The 22,224-nt window shown below is 43.3% G+C and overlaps 1 protein-coding gene across 11 annotated transcripts in view; it reads right to left on the reverse strand.

The window, feature by feature from the left end:
* Nucleotides 1-1,024: 1,024 nt before the first annotated feature.
* Nucleotides 1,025-22,224, reverse strand: part of DOCK10 (dedicator of cytokinesis 10) — a 141,238-nt gene continuing 120,038 nt past the window's right edge. For 9 of the 11 annotated variants that reach the window (XM_074547070.1, XM_074547072.1, XM_074547071.1 and 6 more), the window contains exons 42-56: nt 21,896-22,033; nt 20,271-20,453; nt 19,613-19,723; nt 18,009-18,224; nt 17,263-17,320; nt 16,837-16,935; nt 15,169-15,275; nt 14,587-14,709; nt 13,557-13,670; nt 8,595-8,741; nt 8,077-8,287; nt 5,884-6,074; nt 5,244-5,344; nt 4,768-4,906; nt 1,025-1,741 (exon numbers count right to left, since the gene is read on the reverse strand). In XM_074547070.1, the coding sequence (XP_074403171.1) occupies nt 1,622-1,741; nt 4,768-4,906; nt 5,244-5,344; nt 5,884-6,074; nt 8,077-8,287; nt 8,595-8,741; nt 13,557-13,670; nt 14,587-14,709; nt 15,169-15,275; nt 16,837-16,935; nt 17,263-17,320; nt 18,009-18,224; nt 19,613-19,723; nt 20,271-20,453; nt 21,896-22,033 (2,058 nt within the window). In that variant the 3' untranslated portion in view covers nt 1,025-1,621. The other 2 variants (XM_074547073.1, XM_074547076.1) reach the window with 2 other exon arrangements.

The following is a 22,224-nucleotide window of genomic DNA, read 5'->3' on the forward strand; positions in this document are numbered from 1 at the left end:
GATGAGGAGGGCTCAGCTCCTGCCCAGCTGTGTTTTATGCTGCTGTGCAGTGCCCTTTCCCTTTCCTTGGACTCTTTCCAAGCTCCAGGTGAGGGTCACACTGTTGCTGCACTGATGCTGGAGGAGGGACATCCCAAACCAAGGTGTGCCCATCCCAACCACTGCCCTCCTTCCCCCACCAGCCAAGGACACTGGGGGGAGTTCCAAACCTCAGCCAAGAATTCTGGAAAACTGCTGATGTGCTGAGTGAGACAGCAGCAGGTGCTGGCTGGTGGAGGCTGGATCACGGCACCTCTGCCTTTCACACAGAGATGAAGGTGAGGGTGAATTCAGACCCCACCCCTGACTCTGGCCTGCAGGGCCAGGCTACAACTCCAGCTGAGATGCACCAGTTGTGAACTTGGGGTGTTATGAGAAGAGACAAGAGGGCAGAATGAAGCAAAACACTGGAAAATTCCTCCTGGTACCCCCAGGTAGAAAGCCACAGCGCTGGCCTCTGCCCTGAACAAACCTGTGGAGGCCTCAGGGCAACCACCAGAGCTTCTCCAGGGGAAATGAGCTAAACAGAAAAAAAACAAGCTTAGCAAAATTGTGGGGAAGAAGTCTAACACACAAGTACTACAAGCAGGGACTGCTGCAAGCAGGGGTTTTCTGTGAATGAACATGAAGGAGTGTGGGAACTCCTAAGAACTGGCACAATCACTCCACCTTATTTATCTCCACATGATGCAGAAACTGAAACAAACATCTCAAAGGCACGTGGCTTCCCAATGTGCCCCAGGAAAAATCTGGGACTATGACCTTCAAAGGAAAATCTGAGTTTTCTTGGTCTCAAGCAGGAGAACTACACCAAGCTGCTTCTCAGGGTGACTTCAGTCTGGGGCCACAGAGAGAACCCAGAGCCACGTTCTGCAGATGTCATAGGTGTCTTTATCAGCATCCAGAACATGACAGACAGTTGGGATGATCCTGATCTCCACCACTCCAGAGAGTGCTGTCATAGGAATGAACCAATGCACAGAGCTTCAAAGAAAAAATTTTATGGACGCTTTTATACACATACACAAATATTTTAATATAATGGTAACTGAAATGTTATCCATATCCTTAGTACTGTCATAATTAACTAAAAAGATATTTTTTAAAATCTTGTAAAAATGACATATTTTACACATCTTCTATTTACAATTGCAATATGCTTAAATGTTATAAAACATCCACTCTGACCTTTAAAATATATGTATACTAGGACTTAGTATTAGATATATTATAATTTATAGCAAACGTAGGGTTTGCCGTGTACCTATCTATTCAATGGGAATTTTGTAATCAGCCTGGCTTAATAAAGGCGGCTCAAAACCAAAAATTGACAACAAAAAAGAAAAAGAAAAAAGAGAGGGAATGTGCAAATATTGGGGCAGGCAAAAAAAAATTCTCAAGCTTGCATTTTTTAAAATAACACCGTGAAGACTTCCAATAAATTAAAATCTTAACCCTCAAATCCTTTTCCTGGTATTGTCCATCAACTTAATTTTCAGTACTATTAAACTAAAAGGAAAAAACAGCCTCAACAACAAAGGAGAAACCCCACCCCAGGCAGCAGCTCTTCCCCAGGCTGCAGTCAGGCATCAGGGTTTGCTGGAGTGGCTGCTGCTGGCACCGAGGAGCTGCCTCTATGGATGACTCGGGAATACGTGCGCTCCATCCCTGGATGCTTTGCTGAGTCCTCCTTGTAGGCAATCTTTGCAGAAAAAAAAAAATAATACAAGCAACAGTGAGAGAGATGATTTGGTGTCTGAAGTGTTTGTTGTTTAACCAAGGGTTTCCCATTTTCTAATTGTTATACAAGGATGCCAAGGATCTGACAGAGGAAAGGGACCTTTAGCTGGTAACTGGACGCTGCAGGGGCAGGGATGACATCCTCTGAGTCAGGGGTAAAATGGGGCTGGGCTGACCTCTGCCAAGCTCCATGGGGTTCCCTGAACTGCACCACTCTCACACAAGTCCCCTAGACATTGCAAACTCCAGGACACCCACCTCAGCACCTCCACAGACAGGCCCAGCTCTGCCCACACTGTCACTTGGGCGTGCAGCAGCCCCACAGAGCTGCCCAGGCTGGGCAGCAGGGCTGGACCAAGTGCCAGGCTGAGCCTGGGGGCAGAGTTGCAGTCGAGCAGCAGTGGCAAAAGCTCTGCCCTGTCCTAAAGAATGAAGATCTTTTTCCTGAAGAAGCTCTTCTAGCCTTGGTAAAAGCTCTTTATAACCCTGTCATCCTCCATGGGTGCTTTGTGGAAGCATTCAGAGCAGAGACAGGGCGATCCCCACTAACCACACAGCACCAGCATTGGAAGAGAAGCCTTCCCCTTGCCAAAGCTCCAGGTGGAGCCCTACAGCATCACTGCCAGCTGTCCCTGGCCAGGGCTGCAGCCACCCCTCAGCTGTCACCTGGGCAGGCCTGAGCAGGGACAGCCTCAGCAGCTTGGGCAGGAGCTGCTCTCACATCGTGGGCTGCAGGGAGGGCATGGGACTTGGGCACGCCCTGGCAGTTGCTTTTGCTGCTATTGGCACTTGCTTTTGCATCAGGGGGCTCTTGTCCAGCTGCCTCACTGGCCTCCCCAAAGGTCACAGCTAGCATCCTAAAGAACAGGCCTCTCAAGACTGCTCAGGCACAACACATCACACATACAGCTTAGATCTTTCTTTAAACTCCCTGGCAAGGGGGTCATTAGAGATGAAATGAAACAAACATACCCAGCAGAAAAACCAGCAAGTGAGGGAAGTATATGACATTAAAAGAAAAAAAAAATAGATGTAAGAAAAATGAACATACCACTTTTGGCTATAGTATTGAGGGAAATGTTAGACAGGGAAGAAGAGAAGCTGTATAAGCAAGGACCATGACAGAGCTGTCAGAAAAGAAAAACAAAAAAGAGAAAAACAAAAAAGAGAAAAAACATATGGTGATGAAAAAGTCACTGTCAGTAGGTGAGAAACAAAACTCTCTTGAATACAACAATGGGAAAGATGGCAAATTGTACTGGTGTAAAGCACACAGCACAGATGCAAGAGAGCCTCAAGCTTTCCAACTGTGAGATAAATATTTCAGCCACAGTTTATGGCATGTGATTTCTCTGAGGAAATGCTCTGCGCAGAAGCAGAGAGTTCATTAGTTCACTGCAAGAGGAGTAGAGTTTTCTCAAAACCCCCCACTGCCCAGAAAATGGGGATGTCATGTTTTAGGCTTCCCCAAAGGATTGCAAGTGGGAGACTGTTTTCAGGGTGGACTTTAAAATTCAGATGATTTTGGTAAAAGAGATGACAATTTTGACTCTTGTTGGATGAACTCTTTACACATGAGCACTGATTTGTACACATATTTTTGTATTATTTAGTATGAAGAAAACTCAGAGCTCATGGATATAAATACAGGTATGAGCATTTAACAGAACTCTCCAAATGTTTTATGAATCCTGAATCTCACAGGCTGCTCATGCCTCATTTGAGCTGCCCATCCGTTTTCCATTCTTGTGGGAAACTGTAGTCCACACAAGACTTATGGTGCTGCCTATGCACAATGACTGATGGCCAAAATAACTTCCATGTGAGATGCGTGAATATTGATTAATAAATAACACCTTTAACACTTACATACTTAACAAAACAGTGATAAATACTGGTTAGGATAAAATCACTGGAAGGCTTGAGGTTCACAAATCTTTATACACCTGAAGAGAAGAGGAGCACAACCCCCAGACCTGCAGCCACCCCTGAGCTCGATCCCATCCAGCAGGCACCAGGCCCCCAAGCAATTAGGAGCTTTACATTCAAGGAAAAACTCACTCAATGCCACAGTAAGTACAACAATGGGCAAAAAATTCAGGTCAACCCTTATTCTACTCATATGTGAAGATGAATAATACAGCATGGGGTATTGAAGAACCATGTAGGCACTGATAACAGTGGTTAAACCAAGTTACTCTGCACCAACAGGGCTTTTGGATGCTACAGGCATCTGGAAATCCAGCACAGCTGCTAGAGAGGAACTATTTATCACATGCAATCTAAGGTAGCCTTCCCATAAACATGCAGAGATATAATTAAACATGGTTTAATTAGCACTTCAGCATGCAAATTGCTCAATATTTAATTTAAACTGACAATTAAAAAAAAAAAAAATCTGCCCGGACACAGCAGTAGAATAGCTGCAAGTGTGCACTGGAGTCCAATTCAGAATTTTGGGATGCAATTCATATAATGTATATATGCATGCTCATCCTTCTGAAGCTGCCAAATACATGGCATCTATCCTGACAGTGTACTCAAGTAAAAGGAAAAAAATTGAAAAATAACCTTCTCTGAAAGCTGAGTATAAATAGACACAATAAAGATACCTCCTGTGGTATAAGCTACATCTTAATAGCAATTTACTGTTTTAATTAAATACAACACAGCTATAGGACAAAGCAAGCAAAGCATTGAGCACTAGTTTACACTATTTTTCTATGCCTCTAAATCCCAGCCAGCATTTAGCCTCACAAACATCCAGCTTTTCAATATGTAACAAGGCAGAAAACAGACCTTGGTTGATCAGATATAGGATATACTTCTATTAAAAAAAAATAGGGGAAGAAACAAAAGCCAAAACCACAAAAAAATAAACTGCAAGGTTTCACTTCTAGTATTTTTCTCTACAGCTTCATTTGTCACTAGAAGACACAATCAGCCACCCTCATGGAGCCCACCCAGCACCCAAATGGATTTTCTCACCTGTTCATTCATAACTACAGAGAGCTCGCTGAGCATGTCCTTGTAGTGAGACTTCATCTCTCCCTGATACTCAAACTGATCCTCCTTAATGAGGCGCTCGTTGACATCCAGGGCATGGCCACAGGCTTCAGCAAACTGCCTGCAAGCACCAAAACACAAAAACCAGTGACATGGCTTTTGGAGGAACGAAAAAACCCATCTATACACACACAGTGCTGCAACTCTTCTCCCCGTTGCAAACTGCACCTTGTGGGAAGTGAATTTCAGAACTCATTCTCAGATCAAAAGGAATGTTTTCTGCTAGGGCAGCCCAGAACTGCAGTAAATGTTTCTCAGGAGTGACTTGTAAGATAGTGTAAATGCAGATGTAAATTAGGCAGGTTCAAATCAGCCTGATTTCATGTCTTGTCTGCCTGTGCTGTACAGAGTGTCCTGTGTGTTATGTGGCAGGTGAATAGCCTTATATTAATGTTTACCTGAAGATTTCCTTCAGAAGCTTAACTTGGTTATCAGGATATCTCTTAGCATTTGTCTCTTCAAGAAAAGCTCGAGCATAGGCCATTGGTCCAGCATTTACCTGTGTGAGAAATGCACAGCTTAGGAACAGAGAACAAGCCATAGATTGTTGTTTCTCTTGTGCTCCAGGGCTTGGAGACTGGCCTCAGGCTGTGAGAAGAGCATCCCCTCACTCCTTCTGTCACCAGGATGGAAGCTGAGGGGTTTTATTTAGGAAACAGGAGCTGCTCAATCTCTACGAGCTACAGATCTGTGCTGGCCTTTCCAAGACCCCAGCCAGCTGAGCACCCAGACAATTACTTGTTTGTTTGTGGATATTACAATGAGAGCACCAGGAATACACGTGCCTGTCACAATCCTAACTTTCCTAAATAGGGAATGACAAAGTCAATCCTAGCAAAACTCCCTTTAAAGAATCCATCTGCTTGTGATGGGCCATATTCTCAAGTGATACAGGACAGTCTTGTTAGAAAAGTCTTATTTGTTATTTAGAGTAGACTTGAATTGAAAGAGCAAAAAATGTCTGGAATGATGGAAATCAAAGTAAAAAATTAGGTAGATGCATTGCAAAAAAAGAAACAGGCAGCAAATTGTCATTACCTTGACACTGACACTTCCTTGGAGCTTGAGCTGCAGTCGGATCATGTCCACTTCTTCCATTGTGCAAAGCTGATTGAGCTCTGAGACCTTTTTGGACATCTCATCAATGGCCACTTCAATGGGGTTCAGTTCTGTGCTGGTCTGGCTTATGACCTGAATCCTCTTCTTCACATAGGGGAACAAGTGACTGGCTACTCAAGAGAAAGAGAGAGAGAAATGGGTCAGAGAATGCACCCAACAAGGGAGTGTTTAGGAAAGCAGAACAATTAAGTCAAAGTATTAACTTTTGACTTTGTCAATCTCTTTATTAATCCATAAAACTTAAGTTTTAATCACTGAATGAGTAGAAGTGGCACAGCAGGTCCAAATTGAATTCTGATGTACCTGACACTGGAAGAGCATTTCCTTTTGAGCTCATCAAGGGCTGCAGCCACACTGCACTTGCCCTTGGCCCAGCAGGCTCTGGAGCAGATGCAGTGCAGGTGCCACTCCAGCACCCAGCACAACTGACTGCACCACTCCTCCAGCCATAGCTGAAGCCTTGCTTTCTTCTCAAACTGAAAGTGCTTCAGTTTACACAGGAAGCAAATGAAAACACATGACTTTATCAAACAGGAGTGGGAAAAAAAAGAAAAAAGAGAAGAAAAGACCATTTCCTTTAGTGAAAAGCACTGAGGTGAGGTAGGTGCCGAAGGGAAAAGCAGGGGAGGAGTCATCAAATTCCCACCTAATGCCAGAGATGGAGCAGGGCTGAGAGTGGTGGGAGCTGATGACAGCATGTAATAACCCAGAGAAAAATATTCTGCCAGAAGAACAGCCCTCTCTTTTTTTGCCAGGCAGACCATAACAGACTTTCACTTTCAAGTCCATGAAACTACCTGCTTAAGTGCAGATCTCAAAACACCTACTGCTGCCCAAGCACTTAAAAGCACAAACACAAGCTGTTCCTCCTTTCTTCTTCTTACAAGCAAAGCTGTGTCATGTAACAAGACACCCTCAGACATCAGTGCCTCTTTCCTGGCTTGCCAGAACAAAACTTTTAGGTGACTATGCTTGCACTGTAAGCAGTTTTTTTCACGTTGTCCTTTGGGAGAAGGAGATGCACTGAAGTTGGCAGGGAACTGGATTTTCTGTGACTTGGGAGCCTTTGCTGTGAGCATCAGCCTCTCTGCCCATGGCTGCCCATGAGAACAACGCCTCCATCTCAGACAGTTCCTCATACATCAAAATTCAGACATGTCAAGTTTCAGCAGTAGTCTCACAAAAGAGGCTTTTAAAAAGAGAGATCTCAATCATGATAAGGAGCAAAAAATTTCAGTTTAATATGACTCATTAAGAGAAGACATATCTAGTGCTCCTGACATTCCCGTCTTAAAACACCGATTGAAATCTTATGTCTAGCTTAAAAAAATTCTCTGTAGTGTATCTTACTCCCATTTTGAATAAAAATTTCTGTCTGCAAGTTTTACTCTTAGCAGAACAGACATCCTACTAGGCTTTTACTTTGAATTGTTTATTACTAAAAGAAAATGGTTCTGAGTGCTAAGCTGCCTCCAGCAGAACCACTCCCAAGTTACATCACTGCAAGAACAGTTAAGATGTCAATTATAGGGAAAAATAAAGCAGCTAAATGAAAATAACTATCCCTAAGCTGGTCAGCAGGTCTGTAAGGAAGATGTGGCCAAGACCCATGGTGAAAAGATGAGTTATCATCCTGCACAACACCCACCTGCAGATGAGCCTATTATTAAAGCATCATCCTTAAAGCAGTGAAGAGGTACTTTTAACATTAAACCCAAATACTGCCATGGGAGCTGGCAGAGGAATTATTCACCTTTAAAACTCTTTACTTCTAGTCAAGGCCTTTCATGGATCTCAGGGAGTTTGGCAAAGGCACTGTTATGATGCATTAAGTCTGATCTGAGCTAACACTTTTCTGATTGCCCTACATGCTTTGGAAGGTCTCCCAAACTCCATGCATGCCCTTCTCCACTAAGCATCTGCTTCCAGTCAGCTCAGACCTAAACAAGCTCCAGTTTACAGCGTGTCTGTCTCATTGGAGAGCAGGAAATCCAGGGCATGCAGAGTTGGAAGCAGGAGCCACACATGGCAGAGAGCCAGTGATGGGTCCCTAGCCCCTGAGCTGTCCCTGTGGGCTGGGCAAGGCAGGGTGGAGCGAGGGAGCAGACGTACTGGTGAGGATGGTGCGCCTCTTGCACTGCTCCTCCACCCCGCCGTGCTTCTTGCCCGAGAGCGTGAAGGGCGTCTCGAACACGAAGCGGTTGATGTTGTGGTGCATCTCAAAGTCCGTCCTGCGCTCCTCGGCCTCCTTCTCCTCAAAGAAAGGGGTCACGTAGGTCACCTGGATGTAGGCGTATTTGGGGTCCAGGTCTTTGGGGTTCACCTGCAGGAAAATAATAAAATTATGTTAAGTGTGATGAGCTCCCAAGGCATCCATAACATTTTTGATGTGTTTATTTATTTATGGCCATACCGATGAAAACTGAGACTTCTAAATGTAACACTCAGATCGTGGATGGATACAAGGGCATTTTACCAAGAGTTCCCTAAGAAGAGTGGCACCTTTGACAATAGCCATTGGCAAAAATGGATGAGAGCTAAATGAGACAGAAAACAACCTGCATCTGCTTGCTCATCTTGCACCATGCACTCAGGTCTGTCCCTTGTGCAAAACCCCACGTCTTTCATACCTTGTTGGAATCCTGGATGATCTTCACGTTATCTATTCCAAACTTATCTGCATAAAGTTTCATCAGCCTTTGAGAGATCTCAGACAAGCCAGTTAATTTGGGCTCTTTATAGATATACTCTTTACCTTCCTCTTCTTCAAAAAAGCCCTGTTTAGAAAGGAACAAAAGGATACAGTGAATATAACAGCCATGGCAAAACCTAAAGTTGCCTGTATACCCACCAGAGCATCCAGTAGGCCCCTTCCAGCACCTAAGTGAAAAGCTTACCTCTGTCCACTCCTAGCAGACATGTGCCCAGAGGTCACTGTTTATACTGGTCTGCAATCTCCAAAGTTACCCAGGAAAAGATTTATTCACTTAAGAGACTGAGCAGCTTACAGAGTTAAAGGCCTTTCTTGAAAATGATGATGTGTGTATGATGAAAAAAACCCTCATGGATTAAAAACTAGAATTAAAAGTTCTTTATATCTTAATAATTTGGTTCAATTAACAGCTGTTTGCTAGACACTAAGCCAGCTGGGTTGTGTGCAGCATGTCACCTCCAGAGCATCCTCTGGGAGCCACGTGTGCAGGCACAGGCTGGGCACTGCTGCCCATGGCCTTGGCATTGGAGCACATGGGAACCAGCCTGCATCTCCTCAGGGCAGCTGAAGAGAAACTCTGGTGGGCACCTTGAAAGGCCACATAGAACTGCAGCACTTGCAGAGACAATTAGCAAATTATTCACGTTTGAAAAGAGAAAAAAACAACAAATAGACGCACAGACCGTGTTCCTTTGCAACAAAGGTACAGTCTTGTTAAAGTCATTATTTAATACATTGGATGGACTTGGCAGAGCTTGAATAAAAGGGTCCACTAAGAGCTGAACATGAATCTGTCAGGCTTCAGAAGAAATGCCAACCTCTGAAAGTTAACAGAGCTTTGCATCCCCTGCAGGTGAGACACTCAGCTGCCCCAAGGTGAACATGTCCATCAGTGCTGCAGGAGCACTCTCCCAGCCGGGCAGAAAGCAGCAGTGCCCCTTTAACAAGGACTGCATTTGTCCCAGTGCCATGGGCAGCACCAGCCCCCTCCTGGGGTGTCCTGTGCAGCTGGTGATGGGCACCACTGCAGCTACACTCACAGCCTCCTCCTTCCACCTTAATGCACAGTGAGCCAGAGGAAAACACCTGAAGCTGCAGGGATAGGGGGAAAGGCAGACAGCACTAGTGATGTCAGAGCCAAGGCCCTTTGGACTTCACATGATGTGGCTTGGATGGCCAATTCTACAATAAGCCTAAGCAAACTGCTATCTGTAGAAAAACAGAGAAGCAGAAATTAATGAAGGCAAGAGATATCTCCAAAATCTATTCAGAAGGTACTTGTGCAAAATCCAGCTTTTTAATCTGGAAGTGTGTTTCAACTTTGCCCTCTAAAATTATTGATTAGGAAAATCTTCACCAAAAAACCCCAAACAGAATTAAAATAAAATAAGCTATGAATTTCATTGCTTCTTTAGGACCTCCCAAGCTTTATTTCAATGGGGATTAACAAATATGTGCATCTCTGGCTTCTCCTTCAGTGAGGACAAGGGGCAATAAAATTGTCTTTTCATTTGGCAAGTGTCAGGAGTACTGTGGGCATTACTGGAAACCAATAACTAACAGCTGCAAGAGCAGCTCATCTGACAGCATCTTCTTCAGTCTCAGAGGGACCTTCTAACATTGCATGATTTTTAACAACATTATCAATTAAATTCCATAGGCATATGAAGACCTTCACAGGTAATCAGAGAAAAAAACTAAAGCTCCAAAGTTGCTATCCTACAAACAATCTGTTGAGCTGGGCAGGCAAATGACTTCCTATTGATTACACTGAGAAAATATATACAGGATCATAATCTGGTTTTTGACCTTGTTTCCATTGAATCAAAACTGCTTCATGTGGGAAAACTTCATCAGTTTGATGCAATCATACTTAAACATACTACTCTGCACTGTTTCTGTCAAAAGATATCTGCTTTCTGTTACTATCCAGTGTTTTCAACAAAATCCCTCCTGTTTTCCAAAATGATCACATAGCAAGCTAGAATATAGTTTATGCTCTTACACCCTGATTCTGTGTATGTTTGCATGCTGAAACACAGTGCTTACATGTAAGTGCCAAATCTCTGCTGATGCTGCATGGCACACTGAGATGATATCTCTGTTAATCATTTTACTTAAAAAAAAATACCTGAAAATAAAAAAACTAACAGATTTTATTTTATCTCTAATACAAGAGACATCATTTAAGGACATATTCCCTACAGTATTTCAGCTGACAAGTGACAAGCAGAAGTTAACTGTGAGCTATAAATAATCATGTCTGCCATATGCTATATGTCTGGCAAAGACTATTAAAAGTAAGATTAAATACTTTTCAGAAGCCAAATATCCTCCAATTTCAGGATTTTAAAATATTAAGCAGCCAAGGTTACATTATCGATGCATTTCCCTGGATTATTTCCATCCTGGCTGGTTTGGTCCTGCAAGGACAATGCAGCCTCACAGATGAAAATTGTGACAGGGAGCAGCTGATGATGATGGAAGGCACATGACCCCTGAACAGCAGGTTACTGGTTTCCACTGAGCTCTGAAGTTCTGAGAGGTAAGTTATCACTGTGGGAGTTCTGATAAGGCCCTTCCTCATCCTCACACCCCTCCACACACAGCCTTGGAGCTCACAGACCCTTCTCTGCCCTTTGGTGAAAGGTGCTGAGGTAAAGCCTTCTGCTTGCCCTGCCAGGAATTGGCATCCCATGTTTCTTTCCCTGTCTCACCCCACAGTAAGTGATTGTGATCACTATGAAACTCTGCCCTCCAACTTTTCCAGCTTCTTGTACACACAGCAGAACAAACCCCAGCTCTGCCTTTGCCTGACACTGCTCTGAAAACCAGCTCTTGAATGCCTTTGCTTTTCAGCACAATATGAGTTCTCAGGTATTCAGTACATTTATCAGGATTTTTTGGCTCTTAATTAAAGAAAAATACTGATTTCTCAAACACTCATCTGTGAGTAAACTCATATGCACTGGCCAGTGTGGTCACTTGGGGGTGCAATGAGACATTGTCACCAAAGGCCTTTAACAGAAAGTGCAGTCTGAACCAGCAGCTGCCCAGAGATCCAGCTCCCTGAGCTGGCAAATAAATCTTGCTGGTGAAAACAGATGACTGTGTCTCCCCTGAGGATCATATTAATTCAAACCATCCCTGCACAGGGTCTCTGCAGCAATGCAGTAACCAAATTCTGCCTTTGCATGAAGAACACTTTTCAGGTGCAGCAGCAGATCTTTCTCCACTAAGAACCCCCAATATTCTCCCTCCCAGTATTAATCTTTTGTTCTTTAATCTGCTTTCCCTGCAGCTTTTGTTTCAGTTAAGGAACAGCAGCCACATCACACCTCTCCTGCAAAGGGCAAGGGGAAAGCAGTGCCTGTTGCCTTTAGAGCCCAGTGCCTGGGGGGAATAGACAGAGGAAGACACAGCTGTGACACAGTCATACCCTTTAGAGCACTAAAGCTGTTTAAATGAAGCTGTCCTTGTGGCACTGGCACCTGGGAAGTCATTGCACTGTTACAGAGATGCTAACCCAGAAGTGCTGCAGCTAAATTACACTTGGGAGAGCCACTGCCTCTGGGAGAGCTCTGCTGTCTTTTTGAGGAAGGCCAGGTATAAGGAAAACTCTGCCCTTCCTCAGGTGCAGCTCCTTGCATTTGGCAAATTCAGCTTTGCTAATCTGTCCAGAGAGCCAGGACCTGCCATTCCCACTGAATTCCATTTGCTTGCTCCTACAGGGACTGCCAGGACCTTGGCCATGGCCATGACCTGCCCAGAGTGCTCCAGTGGCCACTGCCATGACCCCAGACTGACCCTGCAGCCCTGCCCTTGGGAGCTGCAGTGCAGGCCAGCAAAGCAGGCTTGCATTCAAACAGCATTAATGCCACTCCAGGACTTGCAACAGAGGAAGAGGGGCTCCAATCCCACTCCCAGTGGAGCTGGGAGGAACTTCCACTGAGATGAGATGAAGCAGCGTTGGGCCCCACAGTGCACACACAACATGATGACAGGTACAGCTCAGTAGTTCAGGTAACTGAACAAACCAAAGTTAGTTTGCAGGATGCAACAACGAATGCAGCAATGTTATTTTATCTGCCATGAACCAAAGAATCGAGAGCACAGGAAAATTAATGTCAATTAACAGTAGAGGGAAGGATGAAGGATGTGTGAGGAGAATTAAACAAAACATGCAACAGAACTAGACTTACCACAGCCTTGAATAAGATCAAAAGGAGAAAAGAGCAAATTTCTGCATTAAAATCTAATTAGCAAACAGAATGATTCACATCAATCTGTTGTTTACGCACTTTATATTTTAGAGCACAGGAAATTTTATGCTTGCCAAAACCAGGACTAAAAGGAACATGCTGGATTGCTACACTGGTTTGTGGTGGAAGAAAGCACAAAATAATGCTTCAAGGGTGCTGAAGCACAGCAGAGGGAATAATGCTATTCTACAGTACATTGCACAGAACCAGAGGTAGCCTGGAAGCAGAAGGCAGAGTCAGTGAAAAACACAACAAAGCATCTACTGCAAATACTGCTCTGCTTTGAGATCTATTGGAGGAGAGTGCCATATATCAAAGATGCCTTATCTGGTTCTATTTATGTTGTAGCTTGAAAAACCTGCCCTGCCCCAGTCGCAGCTTTGCTTTATGAAGTCAAGAACTAAAGCTGACATAGAAGTAGGGTCTCTAATATACCCTAAATCCACAGTAGTGGTTTGCACAGAGGCACTGGGGTGCTCCCTGCTGACTAGAATCCTGCTGGGCTCTGACCCATGAGGCAGTTTTACCCTGGGATTCACCACCAAGTGCTTCCCTGAAGTCTATCAGGAACAGTCTGAAATGTGACTGTGGGGACAGAAGAGCCCAGGCTCACTTACCTGCCCATAGAATGCCACCCTGTAGTATCTGCCAAAGAGGCGTTTCTCAGAGTTCACCACCTCTGCAACCTTCAGGTAGGAGCGGTGGATGTCGTAGTACAGGTCAGACAGTTTCTGCATGGACAGACAGAGGGCAGGTGAGGGCATGCCAGCACCTTGGGAAATGCCACCACAGCTCTGCACAGCCCTGCTTGCCTTAGTTGGCTTCCCAAACCTTTGCCAAGATGGCTGGATGTGCTAAGGGGACAGTTTAAGCTCGTTAGCAGTCATTAAAAATTCAATGCAACACTTCTGTCATCTCCTGAGGGGTTTGGTGGCAGTGGAGCCTTTGTGTGCAGGCTCACAGAGAACCATCCCACCGCCACACAGGGCTGCTGACCTGCCAAGGGGGCAGAGAACACAAGTGCTGTTTGTGCAGGTGAGAACAAGGTGCCAACACCCCCAGTCAGCTCCCAACCCCACACAAAGATGTGCTTTCCACAGTTACCACTGAACACTTGCTCAGGATAGTGAACCAAAATTTCAGCTAAGCTAACATCTGAGGATCTGCTTCCTTAGCATACAGCTTATTGCTACCTACCACTTTGTGTCTCTTTCAATTTAACCCCAGAAAAATCAGTAAATGCAATTATCATCTGGCTACCCATTATGTATTGAAATTGCCAAGTAAATAAGAAACTAAGAAACCCTGAAATTGTGAAGAAATCATGCAATTTGCCAGCATTTTCTGAACTTAAATACAATCCAAATGTGCTCTTGGTTTAAAACCTATGTAAAAACCATAGCCACTGGCTAAGACAAGAGGTTTATTTGAAAGTTTTTTACAGTAACTGTTGCATTGATGCTGAAAGGAGGTAGGAAAGACACTAACGTTTTTATTTTCTCACAGCACAAAACATTAAAAGGAGGAATTACAGACAGGAAGAAAGAAAACATTCCTTTTAAAGAAAGCACATTTTTTCCCTAAAAGTTTTGATCTTTACTGTTGCCTTAGGATAATTAAAAAGACCCAAATCAAACACCCACTTACTTTAAAGTCCCTCTGCTTTTCACAAACAGCAATGATGGGCTTGTTGACCTCAGCAATAAGCTCATATCTCTCAGATTTCCAGAGGTAGTCAACACACAATTCCAGCTGCTCCACAAGGATATTCTGCAATTTCACAAACGCAAATAGTTCAGTGACGTCACAGCCAGTGGCATTTAATTAATAGCAATGCAGCAAAAGCACATACCCACTACTTCATTTTTATTCTGGAACTTTTATATTAAGGTTTATTGCAATTGCACAATGTTTAATCAAGTATTGGTGACATGGCTCTTCTTTAGTAAAAAAACCCTGAAATAACAGTAACATGAAAATACTTGACATCTCATGCAGAATAATGGGTTTGCTTCATGGCTTTCCCCTGCCCTGAATTTCAGCTCTGGTACTTTATGCTCTCCTTAGCTAAACACCATGCAACAGCTGTGACATTTCACTCAAAAGCTGTGTGCATTTTAACATTGCCTGAGTTACACTCACTCTAATTTGCTGCAACATGCAAAGGATTCCACTAGAAACAACATTCTGTTAATACAGAACAGGTATATAAATGTTAACATTGCTGACCTCATTATAGGGAGTATCTTGCATCCCAGAGTCTTCCTTCATAGCACCTTCTTCTTTAATGTTGGGGGTGATGCTCAGAAAAGCAGGCCATCCCATGGAAAACAAGCCTTGAAGTGCAAGTCACAAGAAAGGCTGTTAATGACTCAGTGACCAGATACTTCAAGAAGTTACTAGATGCCACTAAAACAGAGCTGATGAGTTAATTTCTTTTGCAGCCCAAGTAATGAGAAGCACAAATGGAGCTGATGGAATTTATAAGACTATTCCACATTTTCCTCATTGATATAAATTCTCTTCTCCAGGCAAAGGGGAATGCCAGCATTCTCCTGATGCAGTGTTACTCCTCTCTTTGGCATTTTGGCTCCTGAGCTCTAAGCGCAGGCAGCCTGGCAAAGCTCCATGTGCAACACTCCTTGTGCAGGAATGACCCTGGCAGGCTGAGGGGACACAATTCCCACCTGGGGAGCCTGCAGGTGTCCCCCCTGTCAGTCCCCAGGACTGCACAGCCCAGGAGAGGCGGCTCCAGGCCACACTGGCAGTGGCTTTCCTGTCCTGCCCTGGCTCAGCAGTCACACCCCTGCAGAAAGCTCTGGCTGGTGGCACCAGCTGTGGATGGAAAGGCTCATAAGGAATAAAACTGAGCTTAAATCAAGTATTTGCTAAGCTGAGGCCTTCAGTACCACGGTTGCAGCAGAAACAACTTGCACAGGCATCACTTTACAGATCAGGAAGGGTCTGCCCTGCAAGGATTTTAACACTGCTCTGGAGTGGAGAAGGTAAAGCTGCCAGGGGAGGTGACAAACTCCTGACAAAGCCCATGCTTAATTTAACAGCAGGAAAATTCTACTATGGCTCAATTAAAAAAGCTAAGCCATAGTCACTGAGATGGGAGCCTCCATTCTCTCTCAAGTTTTGAAAACTGTTTAAGTACAGGTTTAAAATCACCCAAGTTCTTCACTCCAGCCACTATAATCTTTATCCAGGCAAAGTCTTTTAACACTACTGAACTGTCTCACAACTATTGCTCTTCACAGAAAGCTTCCTTCTAAAAGGATGCATTTTTTCATCTTGTTCACAGACACTTCCAAATGTATTGAAGGACTATAGTCTTTCCATGTTTTCTCTTTCCCAGATATTTGCCCTTGACCCTGGAAATTGCTCTTTGTGGAAATTGCTAAAATATCTCATGCTGAGAATTACTATGAAATACAGATATTATAAACTAAATAACCATTGGCATAGAAGCATTAAAAAATATAAGCCTGCACTTTATTTTTAAATATGTATCATAGATTTAAAAAAAACCCTTTATCTATACTAAGTTACATATGGACAACCAGACATTAATTCCACCCCCCTGCCCTCCCAGCTTTGGACAGCCAAGGAATTGGACATGGATTTGCATGCTAAACACCAATTGACCCAAGAGGGATTTTCCTGCTGCAAAAGCCCATAACCAGAGACATTCTGAGCAATCCATCAAACCAGCCAAAGAGCATCAGCAAAGGAACTCATGATGTTTCCAACATTATTTTCTATAACAGCCTTCAACATGCACTAGAAACAGGTTTGATTTGGTTGATATTTTTCCAGATCAGCTGGAAATCAGCAGTTTGATGTCTTAATCATGTTATTTGACCCACAAACAAGCACGGTTAGAGCACTCACTTCCTCCATTGTGAGTTGTTAGTAACACATTACTATCAGAGACTTGAGCATCTTCCAGGAGCATACGTGAGGTACAAATCTTTTCCATTTTCCAGTAACCTATGATATTGTAAGATGGTATTAGTATACTGCTACTGGTATGTGTTAATACATGCATATTTAATAACAACAGACTGACAAGTGAAGCATTCTCCATTAGCACTAGCTTGCTAAACATTTAATTAAACCTCTTTACACAAAACACACTTTCACTGTTCCAGTCTAAGACCAGCATTTATGATATATTTTAAAAATAAAACATTTGGGAAGAATTCAAGCTGCTTTAAGAATACTTTACATATAAGGAAGGAAAGCAGGATAGCCAAAAATGATTTCGAACAATAAGATTCATAGATATACCGTTGGTTTTGGATATGTTGATCTTACCTTTTCTCTTCAGGTACTCTGCAATGAGAGCAGCAATATGAATATAGCACATAGCAGCCTGTAACAAGAGACCAACATACATGGATATGTTAAAGTACCCAGAATTACAGCACACATGTGATAAGGAGCATTTACTTTCAGCACTGCCAAATCATGAGGCAGAAAAGGGAAGACAAAAGTAATCAAAGAAAATAAAGGACTAAATGATGACAGCCTCCTCAAGTATGAATTTCACGAGGTGTTCGACATAAATGCATAGATTTTCTCAAGAAACCTATTAAGATGACTTAGTAAATAAGGTATCCCTGGGTTATGCAGTGGAATTTTGTATCACCCATTTAGTCTTTGATGAACATGACAAGGCATTATAAGCAAAGCTCCTCTCCTGGGCTGTCGTGGGGGAGAAGAAAATCCTTTCTGTGGGTTTTTCACTGCCCATGACCTCCTCTACACCACAGCTACTGTGCCTGTTAGGGGTAGGCAGCAGAGTGTCACTGCCCTGAGCTTCCCTGTCAGACAGTTTCAGGTCTTGCTCCAGCATGTACCAGGCACTCAAGGTCAGGCAAGCTGAGATAAGCAGATCACATCCCCAGGTGTTTTCCAACCTCTACTCCTCTGATTTCCAATATATGAGAGACACTGTATGATTCCCTTAACTCACTGCTGCTGTCAGTGTTCCAAAGCCTTTTCATCAGAACAGCTCAGCCTAAAGACAATTTGATTTCCTGTTAATTTATTCACATTACCTCTGACAAATCTCCGTTTCTTGCGTGAATCTTGGCCATGCTTTCGAGCCACGTCCTGCGTAGCTCAGGGGTGCTGGCATAGGAATTGGCCAGGCTGTACTGCAGGTCCACCAGCATCTCAGGGTCCTTCTCGTGCTCCTTCATCTGAGCTGTGGCCATCAGAACCGTCCTGATGCGCTTGGTCAGATCCTTCACCTCTGCTGGGAAATTAACGTTCTTTGGGAAAGATAAGCAATGCATCACTGAAACCATCCACAGAGCCCCATGCTGCACCCGCAAACAAGACAAAGTTCTGCTTACAGAGGGCCTCCATCCCCTCCCTAGCTGGGCAGGCTTTGGAGCAGTCACAGCTCCAGAGCATGCACACATTGCACACAAACCCTGGGTGCTTTTTCCTGATGTCTCACAGCACTGTAAGATGGCCCAAGTCAGTCATCTGTTCCACTGCCATGTGCAATAGCCCTGCTGAAGTCAGGGAACTGGAACAACTGTCTCTCAATTGCTTACTGGGTCCAGAACTGGATCCCTGCACACTTTCCTCTGAGCAACAGCACTGTGTGCGATAGATAGTCCTGCTTAACTACACTCCCAGCATGTTTCACCATGGGAATAAAGCACAAGTCTGGCTCCTGACCTTCTCACACTGTGCTAGATTAAAACTGAGTCCTTATATTACTCACACCAGCTGTTCTCTTAGCTCAGTGCGTCAGTTTTTCTTTTTCAGATAAGCAATGAAATACATTTGTTTTCAGACTTATTTCCATCCTTTGTTTTGTTTAAAAGCAAAACATTCAGAAAAAGTAAATGAAATTAAATAATCCCTCCCCTATGTCAGACAGAGATAAGCAAATCACAGAAGCAGTGTGACTTTCCGCAGTGCTATGAAATCAAAGCTGGACTTCAAAAACAAATAGAATTGTAATGATATCTTATCAGATAACACAATAGAATTACTTCTGCTAACTATCTACCAATTTGCTTATGCTAACTTTATTATTCATCTCAGTGGAGATATCCTAAAGACACCTTCAGAGAAGAACAACAACCCAAAGTATAAAACTGAAAATGCACATTTACATGTCTTTGGACAAGAATTGTAAAAATTAAAAACCAGAATACTTTTTCAACAATTTTTGTACAGACAATAACTATAGTAGCAATGGTAACTTGTCTAAGAGCCAAGTATACCTTCAGTGAGCTAGCAAGGTCTTACAAAACCCAACTGTTGTGCTTGATTTTGCTAGACATTTACTGCACAGAGGAAAGGAAGGAATTATAGACTAAGAATGGTTTGTTAACTGCAATTGCGTTCCATTAGTCCCGATGTATGGCCTCTGATACGAGGCAAATCAGCCAAATAAGCAATAAATAACAAATAATACAATTTTCAAATAAAAATATTTTTGTTTAAATATTATTTTCAGTTATTCAGCTTCAGAGTCACAACAACACCTTCATGAACTTCAGATTGCCTGAGAAAGGCACACTATGAATGCATAAATCACTGGCTAATAGAGGCAACAATTTTATTTACTGAAACACTTGCTCCTGTGAAATTGTTGACCTTTTGCAAGAGGTAGTGATTGACAAAAAATGTTTCTTACTTTCATCTGCTTGTCTCCATTAGCAAAATTATTTATAATTGCGAGCGAATGCTGAAATCGAGATCCGCCAATCCCCGCATCCGCTATCAGCTGGCTCACTGCCTTGATGAGCTGCACAGGGAGCAAACACAGGATGCAATTAGCAAAGAAATCAAGAGTTTCACAAGAGTTTTTAACCCCTGTTTTAGTATGACTTGATGTACTTGTAATTTCATACAGTGTAATTTCATACCTGCCCTATAAAGGTAACACGATAGAGACTGTGAGTATCTTTCAAAGTTTTGTAGCTGCTCACATTTTGCAGTGTAAATATGTTATTACTGGACTTTACATGTCTGTTCCTGTACTGTCAGATTCTGTTTAGTTCCTTCATCAGCTGTGCTCCAACTGCTGCAAGCAACATGTGAGTCAAGAATAGCCATCAATCTGGCAATGCAGATACATTCACAGCTGCTGTCTCTCCCTGGAGCAGAGCTGAGCAGCACAAGAACAGCAGAGAATCCAGTCCAACTTCAGACTTGGCAGGAAAATCAAGCTGCCACAGAGAACTGCCTGTCTGAGGACTGCAAAAGGATTGCCTTGCTTCAATGCATAAAAAAAATAATAATGATAAACACTAATGCATATCAGTTAAATATTGATCTCACACTTTACTTACCTGTAGATGGGACCTGACTATTGATTTCTGCTTGTTAAATTCAAAGTTCTTCCTCATGAAAAAATAAAGAAGAGCAGATGCTTCTGTCTGAGTTGAACGTGACCTATGGTTGCAGCACTTCAGGATTTCATAGCAGAGGGAGCCACAGAGATCTGCTTGTCCTTGGAAGAATGCTGATGGGAACTATTGAAAAAAATGTGTGAACATGTTCAGTACTACTGCCAGGTCTTGGTGCAGTTATTCTGAGTTAACAATTTTTTTTTAACCTTTCAGTAACTCTCCCACAGTTATTCATACCAGGGTTTAAACCAAGCATAATCCCACACTCAAATGAAGATTAATTAAAAGCTATACTCAGATTTTCCTACAAACACTGTATGCCATCAAAGTGGCCTCTAGGAAGCCCAGAAGCAGCAAGGAATCTGCCAGGAATGCACAACAGCTAACCAGAAAAAGCAGGGGGGGTTCTTCACAGGAATTAAAGCTGTTCAGAGAAGGAAAATACTTTGAGAGCAAGGTCAGTGAACTTACAGAGGTCAAGGGGTTGAAGAGCAGGGGACAACAGAGGAGGGTTCTCCAAACCATACCCATTGTTAGCAGCAGAGTCAATGTAACAGAATGAGGGAGGAGAGGTGGAAATGCACACATGGGCTACAGATCTTAATTACTGCCTGAGGGGTTCTGCTGCAGGAACCACAACAGATCCCTGCTCCCACAGAACCATGAAGGGAGAATTCAGTCCCAAAAGCTACAGGATAAATGAGAAGGGCAATTCTCATTGCATAGAGTTCTTCTATTCCCAGCTGTCTGGGATGTCATTTAAAGCTGTATGTGGATGGTTTACTTCGTATTTCCCCCATGTCCTCCAGCTGTACTACTGGGAGAAGCATGATTTCCTCTTCTTTCCCCTGAGACAACAACCAGAGGGAGGCCACATGCTGTAAACTCAGCTACACTCTTGTGTTTCACAGAAACACTTAGGAACCAAGGCCAGCCTTGCTTATTGTCACTTCCCCAGAGCAATTGTTATGTGAGTGCTACATTCTGGTTGGTTTCCAGAGGATCTCATCTAGCTCTGTGACTTGGGAATTGTGCAGCCTTTGCAGCTGGCACCAAGTGCCTAATTGACCATGCCAATTTATACAAATGCAAGGCAAGCAAAGAAACAGTTTGACACATATTCATACTGTTTCCTGTGTTTAAAACCAGGTATTTGTAGAACTGTATTAGTGTGGATGAACTTTTGGTGAAATGTATGGAATGTTCTCCTGCTGGTAACTCTGGGGACAGCAGTAACCATTCACTGGTGCATTCTGCAAACCAGGTATCTGCCACAAAGACCACAGACCTCCAGGGTTTCAAGCTTTCTTCCATAGGTGGAAAAAGCAGGCAAGGCAATGGAATCACCACAGAGCTGGACATCACTTAGCAAATTTTTCAGTTTAAGAACAGAACTGTTTTTTCAGACATTGTGAACTTCTTTCCTTTAACCAGCAATAAATCAGACTGTCTTTGTCAGGAATAAGTATTAATAGAGTAAGTTCAGAACTCTTGCCAAGTGTCCGATTGTCCCCAAGCTGTACTTGCTGTAACACATTGCCAGGCATGAATAAACCCAGAGTTACCTTGCCCACAAACAGCCGGAGAGCAGCAAAGACGTGTTTGAGAGCTGCTGCTGACTGATTGATTTGCAAAAAGAGCATGTGTGTGTCAAAGACCTTCTTCATCAACACATTCTGGCAGTCAGATTGCTGGAGCTGCCTCTGAAAAGTTCACAGACAAGACAGGACATTGTGGTTATTGAAGTGAATAAACAGGAGAGGGATCTGCTGGATATTACCTGGGAGTGCCTTCTCAAGTGATGCTGTTTTCAATGTAAAATATCTGCAGGTGATGCTTTCCCAGTCTGCTGCAGACTCTGGCAGTTTTTCAAGAAAAGCAATTGCTATTCCAT

This window comes from Zonotrichia albicollis, chromosome 9 (assembly GCF_047830755.1).
Source record: "Zonotrichia albicollis isolate bZonAlb1 chromosome 9, bZonAlb1.hap1, whole genome shotgun sequence".
In the NCBI taxonomy this organism is placed as follows: Eukaryota; Metazoa; Chordata; class Aves; order Passeriformes; family Passerellidae; genus Zonotrichia; species Zonotrichia albicollis.